Source organism: Nelusetta ayraudi, unplaced genomic scaffold (genome assembly GCF_046127955.1).
Source record: "Nelusetta ayraudi isolate G7.1 ecotype Tasmania unplaced genomic scaffold, CSIRO-AGI_Nayr_v1 ptg000124l, whole genome shotgun sequence".
In the NCBI taxonomy this organism is placed as follows: Eukaryota; Metazoa; Chordata; class Actinopteri; order Tetraodontiformes; family Monacanthidae; genus Nelusetta; species Nelusetta ayraudi.
Genome location: NW_027466174.1, coordinates 85,656 through 103,872, shown reverse-complemented (window position 1 = coordinate 103,872; position 18,217 = coordinate 85,656). Strand labels below are relative to the sequence as shown.

The window sequence follows — 18,217 nt, the reverse complement described above, 5'->3', positions numbered from 1 at the left end:
CCTTTACACTTAGTTTGGTGACTCGAAAAGATGCCTTACAATTTTAGTATATTTAAAGTAGCTAACTAACAACTAACTAGAAACTAACCCTACACTGGACAGAAAATTGCTTTATACTATTTATAACCATCGACACAAATTTCAGATAGGCTTCTCAGGGGTTATTCAGCATGGTTTAAAAGCCTATATTAAATATTATATTAATATTAAGATAATAAATAATATATCTTTGACAGGTTGCAATTGTGCAAAAATTGCATTGAAGTCTCTGAAATTAAATAATATCTCCTTTTCATTGGGGAAAAAAACAGATATTACTTTTACATTTACTGTTAGGAGGTAAATACAGTTATCTGAAGTTATTGTAACTTGTGTAAAATAGTTTGAGTTTGAATGGCTTGTGTGAAAAATGTGTCACCTAACCAAAATGCAGCTAACCATTCTAGCAAAGCAATGCCTAAAAAGTAACAAAAGCCACGCTATATTTTTTACGGTGCGGAGGGAAAAGATTGAGACGAGTGATAGGAATGTCTTGAGACAAGAAGAAGAAGCAGAAGAAGAAACAAGTATGGGTCACGTGACCGAGCCAAGCATCTTTTTTTTTTTTTTTTTGGTCCATTTTGGATGATAGCGAGACCCTCCGCGCACCACAAGAAAATGACCAAACTGCAGTTTCTAAACGTCTTCTTGACGGAGCGTCTCATGCTCGCTGCGCAGGAGATTTACAAATCTGTCGAGGACACGATTCTGGAGTACCAGGAGGAGATAGCGATCCGGGAGCGGGAGAACGACCATTTAAGACGCAGACTGCGAGACGCTGGGATAGAGATATGGCCAGGTTAGCACCCCTCCCCGCCCCCAAGTGGAAAGCTAACCGCACTTTTAATGCCGTTTACTGTATTAAAAGCAGCGCTTGTGAGGCGGTAACCGAATTAAAGTGGCTGTGAACAGAACGAATGATACAACGTTTTAAGGTACTCCACAACGCGCCTGCTGTACCCGCAAGCAAGTCGGTGTTAGCAATGCTAGCGGGCTACTTGTAAGTTAGCTGCTGTTGTTGTGGAGCGCGTAGCACGTTAGCAACCTTTGTTCGTTAGCCAAGCAGCTACTTCATCCTACTAGTTTGCATAGGATAGATTAACGTGAAATGCATTATCTTCTTTTGCTCGTTCACCTTGACGTCACGGTTTATCCTGAGATTAAAAGTGTGCGCCTCCTCAAGAATGCATCCCGTACACCCATGTGTCAGTGCTTTTGTTGTTGGTCACCTAAACTTTCTGCTGCCTGTATGCTTCTTTATTAAACAACATTCCTTTAACACATGGCAAAACTGAATTCAAAGTGAGGTAGGCCTTAATAATAGTAAGCATCGGTGCAAGAAGTGTTGATTGAACTTTCGGTATTTGATGTTTACATGCAGTATAACAGTGTAAAAATACAGTATATCATCTGTCAAAATAAACACTGGGTACAGCGATCTCCCAAGGTCTTTTTTGGCTGTGGTCTGGAAAATGTCTTGTCTTTCTTAACTTTTTTAATACAAGGTGAATGATGTTTTTGTCATTATGTGTCATTATGTGTCATTATTTGTCATTATTTGTCATTATATGCCCGTGACCAAAAATATTTGCGCCATATTTGTCTGAAATCACCAATTTTGAAAATCATGGCTGATTTATTTTGACATGACAATTTAACTGACAGCCCATCGTAGGTGTCCGTGTTGCTTATTGCGCTTGTTTAGGCTTTATTTATTTATTTATTTCCTTGATAATATAGGATCAAAACAGTACTTCATTACAGATATTGAATGACTTGATATTAAATGTATTACTATTGATACTGACTGAACACAAATGTAATGTTATATCATGCAAAACAGCTTCTATGCCATTTGAGATTGTAAATGGTATTTTGAAAATAATTATTGTGAAAACACCTAAACTTTAGCTGGAATATTGTACTTCTTCAATACTTTAGTAAATAAACGTTGAATTTTGCCATGTTGATGTTTGAATAAATGTGGTTTACTCTTCAATCTGTTCTATGATCTCTACTCAGATCGTCCGTCCATGGGCCTTTTGGATGAGGAAGATGGAGAGCATCCACGACGGGAGTGGAGTCCCAGCATGGGCCACGAAGAGCGCATTCCCATTCAGATTAAGGATAAGAGAGATCTCCGCCCAAACCAAGTAGAGGATCAGCTCCGCAGCCATGCACCCTGTAGCACAACGGAGAACATGTTCACACCCCCGCGTGTTGCAAGTGAATTTCCCCAGGAAGGCCCCCACACGTCCAACCTTCCCCAGAGTCAGGGAGTGGAGAACAGGGAGAGGGACCCTGCATCTCGAGGCCCCTCTCGCCACGTGAAGGTCGAGAGCGGAGGAGGCCATAGGGGCTCAACCTCCTCCAACAGCGGCGCCCAGCCTCTTGCACCAGTCAACCCAAACTGCTCCAATGAAAACAACATTGACATTATTGGCGTGGAGAACGGAGGACAGATGATTGGTGCCAAGGGAAATGTAGCTGGAGCCAATAGAGGACAGGCCTCCCATATGCGCACGCAAGGGACCAACGCTGTGGACTGCCCGCATCAGAAATCCCCCGTCCAGGGCCACATGTCGTCTTTCAGCTGCAAGGTCTGCGGCGAGGCATTCAGTCACGTCGGCCACCTGCACGTGCACGTTCAGGTGCACACGCGGGAGAAGCCGTACCGGTGTGGGGTCTGCGGGAAGTGCTGCAGCTCGTCGGGAAGGCTGCAGGAGCACCAGCGCAGCCACACGGGGGAAAAGCCGTTCCGCTGCCAGATCTGTGGTAAAGGCTTCACGCAGATGGCTCACCTCAAGGTGCACATGAGGATCCACACCGGAGAGAAGCCGTACAGCTGTCCTGTGTGCGGCAAGTGCTTCAGTCGATCTGACAAAATCAAAAGGCATCTCCAGACCCACAGCCGCGAGGGATCATATTTCTCAGGACAATGATGGATTCTTTGACTGTGGAAGGACACCAAGAACTTCAAAAAAAGCTAAAACTGCTGCAGTAGCACAAAACATTTCTCTTTCCCCCCAGGAAGTAGGCATTCAGCAATTCTTAGCAAAGGTTTCTTAACTATTCTAATACTTGTCCACACCGTAGTCCCTCACTAGACTTTTTATAAGCCAGTTTAGTGCGTCTTACTTTTCTACTTCTCACTGAGTGTTGACTCGAGACTGTGAGCCATTTTTTAGTTGGTCTTTTTCAATTATCAAGCCTTTCCTTAGTTGTTTAATTAGCACGACAGTCTTCCACTCATGCCTTGAAATTCTGATGCATTAAGAGAAGTTCAGTCACCACCTACCAGCACCACATCCATAAATGTAATTTTTGGTCAAAAAAAAAAAGATAATTAATAGATAAATAAATACATAACAATCACTCGCATGTTGGCTTCAAAGTGAGCTGAAAAATGGAACCTCTGTCCAATCTGACTGCCATGGAGTTGCTTCTGTGTGGCAGCGAGTGCAAAGAACCTCAAACACAAGCTACTGAAAATGTTCCAGTAGATTGTCAGATAACCGACTTTGAGGAGGGAAGCCTGGTTCTTGGCTCTTGGCTTGTTCCAATCTTGATATTAACTTTGTACTCCACTCGTTTCGAGGGCTGTAACATTGATCCAGAGCTGAATACTGCCATTGCACATTGTTAGTACTCTAAAATATAGAGGTGTGAGACTGCCACTTGTTTGTAAGATAATGTGAGAACATGTAAAAGTGCCACTCGTCCTGATCTACCTTACATGTAGGATTTTTATTTTTACTTCAGTGTCTGTTTGTAACCTGCACTAGGACAATAATAGGAGTTCTCTCACTGTCGACATGGGCCAAACAGTGTTAGCCAAACCTCTCTCTCTCTCTCTCTCTCTCTCTCTCTCTCTCTCTCTGTCTCCCTCTCTCTCTCTCTCTCTCTCTCTTTGTCAGCCACAAACCACCTTCATCTGTTTTACTAAACGCAAGGTATTTTTTTTAAATATGTCGCCAGTAAGGATTGATATTCCCAAAATGGAAAAAAATTGTTTTCCTACTATTCAGTTCACCTGTCCATGTGTAGCTGACCCCAGAACAGCAGATCTTACAAAACGCATCTTCTCTCTCAGGACCTAGAGTGAACGCAGAACTCGAGAAGCCACCATAAAATATTTACCCACAGAAGAACTTTGATAAAAGTCTGATGCTGATCTGATCTGATTGGATTTGAATGGTTTTCCCCCTTGGATTTGACTGTGCCGGAATTAGCAATAAATTATTATGGGAACTTGGTCTCCCAGAGCCCCCCTCAAAATGAAACAAGTGAAGCGTTTGTATTGCATTGGAGCTCAGTTGTTTTCTCCTGTAAGTGTGCGACGAATGCAGCCATAGATGAAAACAGAAGTTCCTCACAGCCGAGCAGATGCCCCCCAACTCACTGTCTTCTGTACGCACAACACACACACACACACGCACACACACCCACACTATTGTACAGTGTTGTATCATTGCATATTAAATGTTATTTTTAATAAAGTAGTCCTTGAGTATACCTTTTAATGTCTGTTTTAACAAGTCTTGACTTTGTTGGCACTTTTAAACCATTAATGTGGGTGTTCTCTGTCCTTGGCATTATTCTCAGAATTGCAAGTGCTTTTGACTTTCCAGTTATCATTATAATAATTGAGGTATGTGCCTATTCTTGGTTTGTTTGGACTTAAAAAAAAAAAAAAAACTTGTCAAGGACTATTAAGTCCTTGAGTCTAATGACTCACAATTTTATTCTGTATTACCAAACACTTAACAATAGGGGGCGCTTGTTCCCCTTAAATGTATTCCCCCAAATGACTATTGCGGAGTAACTTGCCACCTTCCAGGGTTATTTCATAATGTGACAAATAAGGGCTGTGCTGTACAACTGAATTGAGTCATCGCCTAAAGAACATCTGCCGCGTTTCAGAAACGAGGATCTGAAAAGGGAAATTTGCCTCTAACTGTTTTTGCTGTGAGGTCCTAAATTTCTCACAGGGCATCATGGAGGTTTAGCTCTGACCAGTAGAATGGACAGATGAAGGAGATGAAGTTCTGTGTTACAGTCTGTCAGTCCACTTTGTGAAAGGCACACAGAGGCAAATACATCAGAGCCCTGCAGCCAGAGAAGGCTCCTCCCCTTCAGACATACAGATGCAATTGTTATTCTCAGTCAGACCCAGCGCCGGCTCCCACCGAGGCAAATAAATCATCTCAGCAATGTCATCAATCTTCGCAGGCTCTTTAGCATTTTAAAAATAAAAGTGCTCTTTGGTTTTCTTTTATGGCTCATTTGTGGCAAATATGTATTCGAGGCAAGAACAAACTCTGTAATAATGGCATACAAATAGGCTTCAAGCCAAAAGTAAAGCCAGGATAACTGAAAAGACGCGGCTTGGGATGGTTCAATTGGTGCACTCTGGCCCCATCAGTTGGATGTTGGCTGAGGCAGCGTCAGAGGAAGCAGCTTTACATCAAAAGTAGGTAGTTCATCATCTCTACCTTCTTAAATAGATCGTTGGATCGATTCCTGAGTCACTGATGTAGAAAATTGAGTTGTGCAGCATGCATTTCCCCCTCAGAGCAAAAACTTATTCCAAGAAGTAAAACATAAAATGGAAGAAGGAAATTACGGCTGATTTAGTGGGGGAAATTAAGGTGGAAGAAGACACTTTATTTATTATACATATACAGAAATGTGCAGCATCACCAGTACAACTGACCATATATTAGCCCTATACTTCATATTTTAATTGATTGTCATTGATTTTGATGGATGCTTCTTAGTCATCCTGTTGTAAAACTCAGGACACTGGGTACGAGGAGGACGTCAGTGGGTGGGATTTAAACTTTAGTGCGAGACCTTGTCGGTTCGTAACATAGAGATTTAAGTCTTCTAATCTCACATCTCATGAGTCCAGGATGTGCTGTGTTATCAGCAGTTTACATAAGCACGTGCTCTTAACTGCTACCGAATTAAAGATTTCTTTCGGTGGTCAAACTGCGGCAGCAGTTTGTCATACAGCTGAGGTGGATCTTCACCATCTGTTTTTTGTGGCATGAGTATCTTGTGTTTCTGATTATAGTTAAAATGTTTAAAATGAATCCCATCAGCATCAACAAGCTGTGGAGGAGGCCCATCATCCCGGAGCGGAGGTTCACCCACCTGGCAGAGGTGACAGAACGCAGGGCACACACACACACTCGGCTTACCCCAGACAGTGTCATGTATATGTTATGTCTTAATGCAGGATGATAAGAAAGTCACACAATGACCAATAAATGACCAATAATAGTTTATTGGTCATTGATGTTTGGTCATTGACGATTTGTATAGATGACAAGGATACATTTTGTGAAGAATATATCCCCATTAGAACTCCCTCATAATCTGCCTACATTCCACATCCGCTGGATCATGTCTAACTGGTAAATCTTGGCTATTTGCTGCACAGAATACATGGCCATGCTACCTTGTTTATGCATTTCACCAACCCAGTCAAGGTGAAATTTGTGTAGGGTAACTTCAAAAAACTCTGGCTTAACCCCCGATACGTGTTTTGATCAATCGTTGTTCCCTTAAAACAGCCGAGGCATCATTATTTCATGACTTTGGGGCTTTTCCGACTGCTGACGATTGATTGAGTGGTTTGCTGAAAGCGCTCCCCGGGGTTCTTCTCCAAGGACTGATTTATCTCAAGTTTCTCCTGTCAAGATGGCAGCTGTTAGCGGCACGAGGCTGGCATGAATGAGATTTGTGGTCTGTGGCTGCACGTAGGGTGGAAGAGGACGTCCGAGACAGACATAACCGGAGGGTTCTTTAAAATGATGCAATGTGGCCAACCAAGAAATCTCACAGGAGTAAATAGAAGAATCTGCCTGCAGTCAAATAGACCCGTTTGAGCCATGGAAAAAGCTACTCATGGCGTTACAAAGCAAAAAGACACCACGGGTGGAAGATCTTCGCAGCTTCAGGACAGAAAGAAATGAAAAAAATATCCTCTTCTCATATTATGTTTCTGTTCTTGGAAGTAGCTTCAATTATTTTGCCTCTGCTCTCGTTTGTTCTTGAACCTTTCTGGCGTCAAGGGAGCTCAATTCATCGATGCAATGAAGGAAACTCTTGATGTTGCCCTGCAGGCAGCCAATCCACGGCTTTCCAGATAAGAAATGTTTGCGAGCCATCTGCTGCGGTTTCCGCTTAAGTCTGTGTAGCTCATAAAAACACACACAGTTCATTCTATCTGCATTTGGTTCTGATTAAATAAAGGTGAAAAAATATATTCTTCGGCCCTCAACATGCTGGGTGCCTTGATGTCCGCCAATGTCCAGTTTTCCTGAGAAGCAGTGTACCTCGAGTGGCCACTGGGTAAAATCGGCGCACTGCCATATTGCCAGTCCAGTATCCAGTTGTTATAATACATCCATGGTCAATACTAGTAAAGAGATGAGCATGGATGTTGCAGTCGTGGCGCCTTTATCACAACTTCACATTGAATGAAGAGCAGAGAAACGCTACTGAAGCCTTTTCTCTGTGGACAGCAGCCTGTGAATGTCTGCAAGTGTAATTATTTGGTAACAAGCTATCTGCTGCAGCTTCACACTCATCTCAAATTCACGGGAGTGCTATCAGTCTTCATCGGCTCTTGGCAAGAAACAATATAACCGTGTTTATCCGGCGTCTTAATTATCCGCTAAATCAACATGTGCTTGTGGAATACTGACAATCCTCTCTTCACAATAGTCCAGAGAATTTGGTTGCAAATGTTTATTCGCGGGCGACATGGTGGCGCAGTGGTTAGCGCTGCCGCCTCACAGCAAGAAGATCATGGGTTCGATTCTGGGGCCCAGGCCTGGGACCTTTCTGTGTGGAGTTTGCATGTTCTCCCTGTGTCTGCGTGGGTTCTCTCCGGGTTCTCCGGCTTCCTCCCACACTCCAAAAACATGCATGTGAGGTCAATTGAACATTCTAAATTGTCCGTAGGTGTGCATGTGAGTGCGAATGGTTGTCTGTTTCTATGTGGCCCTGCGATGAACTGGCGACTTGTCCAGGGTGTACCCTGCCTTCGCCCTAAGACAGCTGGGATAGGCTCCGGCAGACCCCCGTGACCCTGAATAGGAATAAGCGGGTATAGAAGATGAATAGATGACTGAATGAATGTTTATTCGCGGCAAGATGTTTCGCTCGGCTTTTGGCTTCCTCCTGACAGTTCCCATAGCAGATGCTTCAGAGCCTCCTTGAAAATGTCAGTCAAAACAGAATGGAGTGATTCGCAATTTAATACAAGACCAAGTAATAGTACCATTCAGGCCCTGTCCATACGGGAACGTTGCCGTTTTTTTTCTTTCCCGGGGTCCAAAAAAGTAGCGTCCACACGCTGACAGATGGAAACGGAACGGTGGGTGAAAACGATGTAATGCGTATGCCACACCGAAAGGTGGCGCTGTTCACAGACGCTGACACAGCCACCGGACCCACGATTTAGAAAGAGGGCATTTCCGCTACACACTAAACACACAGAAAACAAAAACGGCGAGTAGCGAAAAAAAGGTGAGTCTGAGGTTTTGTGAGGTTTTTTAGTAATATTGCCAAAAAATCTTGAAGTGCCTGCGTTACAAAAACAACTCCACTCGCCGCTATCGTTGTTTTTTGTGCCGCTGCATGCCATGTTTTTTCCGGTCACATGACAGTGACGGTGCGATGACGTCATCGTTTTACAAGGAAAAGCCGTTTTCACTGTCCACACGGCAACGATGTGACACCAAAAAACGTTCCCGTGTGGACGGGACCTCATACACACTTGCATACTGCTCCTGTTCTCAGTAATTTTGACTGGCCTTGCAACAGAGGAGGTTTTATCAGACCCAAATTAATAGAAGAGCTAAAGCGTGACCGCCTCTTTTTCTTCCTCCAACAGGATCAGGTAAGAATTAAGTTTAGTGGATCACAGTCATCAGTTGCTGATGGATGATATGTGCACCATTAATAGGTGTCACGTTGTTGCAAGCCTGCGGATGGAAAGGTCGTCCAATCCATTCCAAGAGTCTCCAATTCTTTTTCCTTCAAAGGCCATCCATCCATCCATCCATCCATTCATCCATCCATCCAGTCACTCAAAGGTCAGGGATGTACTATTGCTGCACTGAGCCCTAGGCCAACCTTGGGGTGTTTGCACAGATAGATGTGCACCTCTAACACAATGGAGTCCTGGCATCTCAGAGACATCCTGATCGGATGAACAAACCTTCACAACAGAGCTCCTTTACGTCAAGAATAAATTCACTGTCCATAGGAACTTCATCTCAGCTACTTCTATCCACACCTTTGTCCTTTCTGTCACTACTTAGAGGCCCTGTTTTCACCAGGGGGAAAGCTTTTATCTCCGAGATTGATGCTAGCCTCAGATTCCAGATTTGAAATCTTACTCATCCATCAGTTGGTTTTAATTGACTTTTCAAGCCGCTCAGCAGATCCACAGAAGAAAACCAGGAAGAAGCAAACTCTAGGAGTAATCTCCATCTGATTTATGACACTGAGTTCTATTTCCATTCACACTCAACAAACCACATCATCTGCAAAAAAGCGTAGATTGCGTATTGCAACCCTGCAGCTGAGAGTCAACCTTGAGATCCTGTCTATGGAAGACAGAGGACAGCCTTGGCAGAGTCCAACACCCACTGAAGAAGACTCCATTTGAAAGCCCTGCTCATCGAACTTTGATGTCTCTGGGCTGTTTCTTCGACGGACACGTAAATAAAATCCAACAGATTTGAGAAAAGTCACACCTGAAGTCCAGGTCACCGCTGCTCTGAACATTAACGCTAACGTTATACAGTATAACTGTATAAAGGCGTCCATGATTTAGAATCCAAGTGCAGTTTGGCCTCTGTCCACTCACCCACTATCCTCTGCTCCTCTTCATCATTTTCTGGTTACCTTAATCTTTATCCTTTTCTCCTCACTTGGTTTCTGATTTGTCTCCTCCTAACATCTGCACTCTCATTCCTTCCCGCCCTCCTCCATCCTCATCCATCACTCCCTTGACCACTTTCACTGTCCGCTGCTGCACTCTCTTGGCCCTGACACTATATTTCACAGCGGTCTCAATGTTAATGTCGTCCTACGTGCTTGTGCACTTTCAGAAGCCGTAATTCACTGCAATCTCTGGTACCGCGGTCCAGGGCCACAGGGGATCCTGCATGTTTTTCCACCTATAGTACAGTCGCTGATCACTTTTAAGGGGCTAAATAAATCACATCGGGTTCTGGGCTTTTATGATGTAACTGTGTGCAAAAGAAAGGTGGGCAAGAGTAAGTATTTGATTGTAGATGTACTGCAGATCCGTTTGAGAAACAGATGAAACACTAAAAGCATTGCTGGCTGGATCCAGAGACAGTGTGTCAAAGTCCAACTCTCTGAACAGGCTCGTTGAGCGTTCTCTGTTTCCCTTTGCTCTAATAGGGAAGATAGAAAGTCTATGACACAGGACAAAATAAGATTAGATAGACAACTGAATCTTAATCTGTGCTAATATGACTGAGAGATGCTATTTGGTGAATTCACTCTCAAATATTCCAGCAGTGTTGCATTAACAGGCGAAAGCAAAGTCACTGCCCAGTTTAATGGAACTACCATCAGGAGACGCATCATGCTGAAATTAGATGTTAAAGTGCATTGAAGTTTATTCATTACAACCCTGAGTTTATTAAAAAACGGCTTCTCATTATTCATTTGCAACCCTGTTTCTTAATGTACATGTGTAAACGGGATAAAAATAGAAAACCTTGCCTGTCATTGTGAGAGGTTGAATATGTATCCTCTGCAGACACGAGAGAGTGGTGCCTTATCAGACTGTACGTGTAAAGAATACATGTGCGGAGAGAGAGAGAGAGAGAGAGAGAGAGAGAGAGAGAGAGAGAGAAGAAAGCAAACAGAAAAGTGTAAATGTGTTTTACTGCATGTTGATTTTAATAGACTAACCAACCGAGACTGCCTAATAAGACCCAGAACACCTGGGTCGCTGCATTTTATGTGTAGTTTTTTTTTTCCTGCAAGGCTCTACATTTTCAGCAGTAATTTTGCAGATGGCTGCTCCAGCGCCTGTCTTTCCATATCCTGTCTGCTTATCTGCATCGGCTGTGAATAATCTGCTCATCAGCATAACCTGAAGCAGCAGTGCATTAATGCAACTCTGAATTCTTGCTCTTGTGCCCAAACCTGGAGGCCTCCTGACCAGCTCTGTGCCTGATCTGTCCCATTCACCCTCCTCTGCAGCTCTGCCAGCATCACCCGGCACAGCTCGGAGACTGCAGCAAGCAATCTGTAATAGTTCTTTACTGAACGTCACCTTGCCCTCGCCTGAACCTGCTATTAACTCCAAGCTAGAGGCACTTTACAGGAGAGACAGCAGCCGCTTGAGGAGATGGAGCAACCTGCAGGATTGTTTAGAGGAATCACCGTAATGATACCTAAAGCGTTGTCAGTCAAGCTTTCACACCTCACGTCCTCCGCAGCTGAACCATCCTGTGCGGAGTGCAACAGTAAGAGAGACTCCAGTGAGGCGACCTTTACCAGGGTCCAGAGTTTTGTTTGTGTAGTCCTGCTTGGTCATTCTGCCATTTGTTAATGGTGCGAAAGCAAATGGGAGGGCGGGAAGGTCTCGGTTCATTGAGCCCAGAGTTTAGTGGGCCTCATTAGAGTCGAGGCTTCATAATGGAGGATGCTCACTAACAACCTGATGCTCTGACTGTAGCCGGGCCATGAGTTCAGAGCGGACAGGCTTTCCACTGCTGAAAGAATCACCTGGAAAATCAATAGCTTTGAAGAACCAAAGCATCAAATGAAGAAGCCTCGCTGCAGGAGTCAACGTCTGCACTCTGTCTTCAACAACCAAAATATAATGACATAATATTGCATATCCTCCCTTAAGGAGGTTTATAGTGATGCTACAAAGGATCCTGAATCCAAAGGTTTGGCTGAGAAACAGATAACATGAGTGTTAAAGGTAATCATGTCTGCAGGGTGTCAAATGAGTATTTTATTTATTTAGCTGATTTAGCTGCATCTAATGGCGATAAAACGCATTGCAGACAATGTGTAACGCTGACGCTTGTTTTTTGTGTGTAAGGAATCTGAGACACACTTTCTTGCGTGCAGTTTTGTACAAGCAACGCTTGAACAGATTTATGGAATGTATATGAAATATGTAATTAGCGGACCACTACACAGAAATCACTACACATCAGCCTCAGAGTTTTCCCAGAGGGACTCTCATTGCTGTGATGGATCTATCACAACATCAGAAGTGGGAGCTGAGGTATAGAAGTCTACGGAGGTCTGCACTGTGCTCCTCAGAGAGGGCCACTCTGTCACGGCTGTGAGTTTCTGCATGGATAGCCACACTCTTTTCCTTTCCAGTTGCTGAAACAAGTGTCAGCACACCAGGAATTAGCTTGACAGCAGTAAGGCTGCCGGCGCCCCGTGGCTGACATTTTGGCTTTTCCTTTTCCTGTGAATAATTCGCCAACCTCCCTTTCATGTGGCTAAGAAAAAAGGACAGCGAATGCAAAAGGAAACGGAGCGGCCTTGTTCTTAATTGGGAACAAAATACACTCTTTTATTTTAACATATTTACTAATTTTATTAATACGTTCACTTTTCTTACTTTCATCTTTTTCAGGTGAAAGTAAGAAAAAAGCCAAACAAAGACATGAGATTCATTGAATGTCTTCATCCATTCTAACCTTTCAGATACAAAATATAAATGAACTGGGTTAGCACGAGCGGCAAATCGAAATTGATGCCGAAACCTCTGGAGAACTGACATTTTATTTTGTATCCCAGACACACAACCTGTGAAGAGGGCACCACTTGCATCACTGAAAGGTAAAGTTATATTCAGCAAATATTAGTGATAGACTTCCGTTGCATCCCAAAATCCCCAAAATTGTAAGTCAGAATAAAAATAATGGCCACATTAAACACATTAAAAGATTATTTTTATTCTGCAGAAAAGCTGATAAACCAAAGCAGTGGAAGGCTGAGATGAGGGATGAAAAATATGCATTTGTATATATGTATATATATACATATATATATATATATATATATATATACATATATATATATATATGTATATATATATATATATATATACATATATATATATATATATATATATATATATATATGTATATATATACATATATATATATATATGTATATGTACATATATATATATATATATTTATATATATATATATATATACACACACACAGAGTTAAGGCTTTGAGGCATTGTCCATTTTCGACATGCAGGTTCCTTTAATACAAGCAAGACATGGATGAAAAAAAATCATCATTGTCATCATGCAATGAAGTCGGTGCGCAACACAACTGGTAGCTCTTCAACATTAAACTCCTTTTTTCAATCTATTAAATCCTAAATGTTTGAGACCAGATCAAGGATCAATGAATCGTTTAAAGCTTGCTAATGCTTGAGTTGGGAATTTTCCTCATGTTGTGTAAATGTGTCTGAGAATAGCAGCGGCCGGTGTGAGAGAACTACTGTGACACAGGTACGGTGTATAGAGATGCTCGGCATGTGGAGGTCACTCGTCTGAGATTGATATCGTTTGACACAAGCGCTCGTGTCTGCAGCATCTCAATGAGCTCTGGCTCTTCATCTGTCTCGGTCGATACTGAAGCCACAGAGCAAGAAGGAGACCAAAAGACTGGGAAGGAAGAGGAGAAAAGAAGAAGGGGATGGGCTTTGTAGTACATTGAAGTGAAAAAAGATTCCTGACAACTCGATTAAATTGGTGGATAAAATGATAATTACCAATCACAAATGATTTTTTTTTTTTTTTATTTCAAAACTGCTCTGTCTAATTTGATTAAGACTTGTTTATGTCTAATCAGTGTCCCACTATTTCATTTATGCAACACTCTGTGAAAGTATCTCTGGGACCATAAAACAAGAGCTGGCCAGCAGCTAATGGCTAATAACGGTTATGGATCCTATCCATGATGAGGACCAGTGTAGGCAACCTAACAAGTTGCTCAGTGGATGCAGTTAACAATTAGATGACCCTCTTTATTAATTAAACTGAATTTTGCCCTTTATTTTCCTTGATAATGTTTGAATTCACAACCCTCAAAAGACAGGGTAAGTGTTCTGATTTTCTGAGCTAGAGCAAAACCCACAACCTTTTACAAACTTGGTAAATGTTATTCCTCTATAATAGAGCAAAACCCACAACCTTTTACAAACTTGGTAAATGTTATTCCTCTATAAGCTACAAGGGCTTTGCAGACCTGACAGCGATTGTCAGAGCTTTGACTTCTGCTTTTTGTCACTTCATGTCAGCAAAGATGTAGAGGGGAGTTTAATCTGGCAAATCTCTTTGGCCTCAGCGGTATGAGGGTTATACACCTTTACCCAAGCCTGTCAGTCCTTTGACTTGTCTATACCAGGCATGGGTAGACTATGGCCCGGGGGCCATAAGCGTCCCGTTATCCATTTTAAACTGGCCCGCTGAACTTGAAGAAATTATATTAATAGTAAGTAAGTAACATAATCACTGTATTGCATCAATTTTCTTTTAGCATTGTATATATATGTGTATATATATATACACACACACATATATATACAGGTACTACCGGAAAAATTAGAATCAAGTCAAAGTTGCTTTATTTTGGCAATTTAACATAAAAGATGAAACCAACAAATTTTATATCAAATTGACATATCTTCAGCAGTTCCTTGAGTTTTCAGCTTATTAAAACCAGAAACCCACAAACTCAGAAAATTATGATAAAATTTGAGGGTTTTTTTTTAAGCTGCAAGACCTGATCAGCAAAATCCAAAGAAATAAAATCTTGAAATATATTGATTTGCAAATTATTCATTTATATAATATGTCAAATTCACTTTTTAAGTGTTGAATTGCAGAAATACAACAACCTTTTCAGGATATTCAAATTTTCTGGGTAGTACCTGTATATAAATATATGTATATATATATATATATATATATATATATATATATATATATATACATATATATATATATATATATATATATATATATATATATACATGAAAGGTTTGGTGTTGGTGTTGGGGTTGCGGTTGATGTTAGTGTTGGGCATGGGGTTGGGGTTTTAGTTTAGGTTGGGTTTGGAGTTGCCCTGATGAGGGTTAGGGTTAGGGTTAGGGTTCCTCAAGTACTAGAAGCCCCAAATTTGCTGTGGGCGCTTCTTGGGGGCTCCTGATGAAAGAGCAAGTGGCCCCATGTCTCTAGGACAAAGTTGAAATTTCACCCCATAGACTTGCATTGAAATAAGGCTGAAGCTAGGGTTAGGGTTAGGGTTAGGGTTAAGATTAGGGTTAGGGTTCCTCAAGTACTAGAAGCCCCAAATTTGCTGTGGGCGCTTCTTGGGGGCTCCTGATGAAAGAGCAAGTGGCCCCATGTCTCTAGGACAAAGTTGAAATTTCACCCCATAGACTTGCATTGAAATAAGGCTGAAGCTAGGGTTAGGGTTAGGGTTAGGGTTAAGATTAGGGTTAGGGTTCCTCAAGTACTAGAAGCCCCAAATTTGCTGTGGGCGCTTCTTGGGGGCTCCTGATGAAAGAGCAAGTGGCCCCATGTCTCTAGGACAAAGTTGAAATTTCACCCCATAGACTTGCATTGAAATAAGGCTGAAGCTAGGGTTAGGGTTAGGGTTAGGGTTAAGATTAGGGTTAGGGTTCCTCAAGTACTAGAAGCCCCAAATTTGCTGTGGGCGCTTCTTGGGGGCTCCTGATGAAAGAGCAAGTGGCCCCATGTCTCTAGGACAAAGTTGAAATTTCACCCCATAGACTTGCATTGAAATAAGGCTGAAGATTAGCGTGAAATTTCAACTTTGTCCTAGAGACATGGGGCCACTTGCTCTTTCATCAGGAGCCCCCAAGAAGCGCCCACAGCAAATTTGGGGCTTCTAGTACTTGAGGAACCCTAACCCTAATCTTAACCCTAACCCTAACCCTAACCCTAGCTTCAGCCTTATTTCAATGCAAGTCTATGGGGTGAAATTTCAACTTTGTCCTAGAGACATGGGGCCACTTGCTCTTTCATCAGGAGCCCCCAAGAAGCGCCCACAGCAAATTTGGGGCTTCTAGTACTTGAGGAACCCTAACCCTAATCTTAACCCTAACCCTAACCCTAACCCTAGCTTCAGCCTTATTTCAATGCAAGTCTATGGGGTGAAATTTCAACTTTGTCCTAGAGACATGGGGCCACTTGCTCTTTCATCAGGAGCCCCCAAGAAGCGCCCACAGCAAATTTGGGGCTTCTAGTACTTGAGGAACCCTAACCCTAATCTTAACCCTAACCCTAATCTTAACCCTAACCCTAACCCTAACCCTAGCTTCAGCCTTATTTCAATGCAAGTCTATGGGGTGAAATTTCAACTTTGTCCTAGAGACATGGGGCCACTTGCTCTTTCATCAGGAGCCCCCAAGAAGCGCCCACAGCAAATTTGGGGCTTCTAGTACTTGAGGAACCCTAACCCTAATCTTAACCCTAACCCTAACCCTAACCCTAGCTTCAGCCTTATTTCAATGCAAGTCTATGGGGTGAAATTTCAACTTTGTCCTAGAGACATGGGGCCACTTGCTCTTTCATCAGGAGCCCCCAAGAAGCGCCCACAGCAAATTTGGGGCTTCTAGTACTTGAGGAACCCTAACCCTAATCTTAACCCTAACCCTAACCCTAACCCTAGCTTCAGCCTTATTTCAATGCAAGTCTATGGGGTGAAATTTCAACTTTGTCCTAGAGACATGGGGCCACTTGCTCTTTCATCAGGAGCCCCCAAGAAGTGCCCACAGCAAATTTGGGGCTTCTAGTACTTGAGGAACCCTAACCCTAATCTTAACCCTAACCCTAACCCTAACCCTAGCTTCAGCCTTATTTCAATGCAAGTCTATGGGGTGAAATTTCAACTTTGTCCTAGAGACATGGGGCCACTTGCTCTTTCATCAGGAGCCCCCAAGAAGCGCCCACAGCAAATTTGGGGCTTCTAGTACTTGAGGAACCCTAACCCTAATCTTAACCCTAACCCTAACCCTAACCCTAGCTTCAGCCTTATTTCAATGCAAGTCTATGGGGTGAAATTTCAACTTTGTCCTAGAGACATGGGGCCACTTGCTCTTTCATCAGGAGCCCCCAAGAAGTGCCCACAGCAAATTTGGGGCTTCTAGTACTTGAGGAACCCTAACCCTAATCTTAACCCTAACCCTAACCCTAACCCTAGCTTCAGCCTTATTTCAATGCAAGTCTATGGGGTGAAATTTCAACTTTGTCCTAGAGACATGGGGCCACTTGCTCTTTCATCAGGAGCCCCCAAGAAGCGCCCACAGCAAATTTGGGGCTTCTAGTACTTGAGGAACCCTAACCCTAATCTTAACCCTAACCCTAACCCTAACCCTAGCTTCAGCCTTATTTCAATGCAAGTCTATGGGGTGAAATTTCAACTTTGTCCTAGAGACATGGGGCCACTTGCTCTTTCATCAGGAGCCCCCAAGAAGCGCCCACAGCAAATTTGGGGCTTCTAGTACTTGAGGAACCCTAACCCTAATCTTAACCCTAACCCTAACCCTAACCCTAGCTTCAGCCTTATTTCAATGCAAGTCTATGGGGTGAAATTTCAACTTTGTCCTAGAGACATGGGGCCACTTGCTCTTTCATCAGGAGCCCCCAAGAAGCGCCCACAGCAAATTTGGGGCTTCTAGTACTTGAGGAACCCTAACCCTAATCTTAACCCTAACCCTAACCCTAACCCTAGCTTCAGCCTTATTTCAATGCAAGTCTATGGGGTGAAATTTCAACTTTGTCCTAGAGACATGGGGCCACTTGCTCTTTCATCAGGAGCCCCCAAGAAGCGCCCACAGCAAATTTGGGGCTTCTAGTACTTGAGGAACCCTAACCCTAATCTTAACCCTAACCCTAACCCTAACCCTAGCTTCAGCCTTATTTCAATGCAAGTCTATGGGGTGAAATTTCAACTTTGTCCTAGAGACATGGGGCCACTTGCTCTTTCATCAGGAGCCCCCAAGAAGCGCCCACAGCAAATTTGGGGCTTCTAGTACTTGAGGAACCCTAACCCTAATCTTAACCCTAACCCTAACCCTAACCCTAGC

At 42.9% G+C, this 18,217-nt stretch overlaps 1 protein-coding gene across 1 annotated transcript; it reads left to right on the top strand.

The window, feature by feature from the left end:
- The first annotated feature begins 545 nt into the window (after nucleotides 1-545).
- On the top strand, nucleotides 546-4,562 carry LOC142904187 (uncharacterized). The gene is made up of 2 exons (XM_076050137.1): nucleotides 546-838; nucleotides 2,062-4,562. The coding sequence occupies exons 1-2, from the start codon at nucleotides 625-627 to the stop codon at nucleotides 2,979-2,981; spliced, it is 1,134 nt and encodes a 377-aa protein (XP_075906252.1). The 5' UTR covers nucleotides 546-624; the 3' UTR covers nucleotides 2,982-4,562.
- The last annotated feature ends 13,655 nt before the right edge of the window (nucleotides 4,563-18,217 follow it).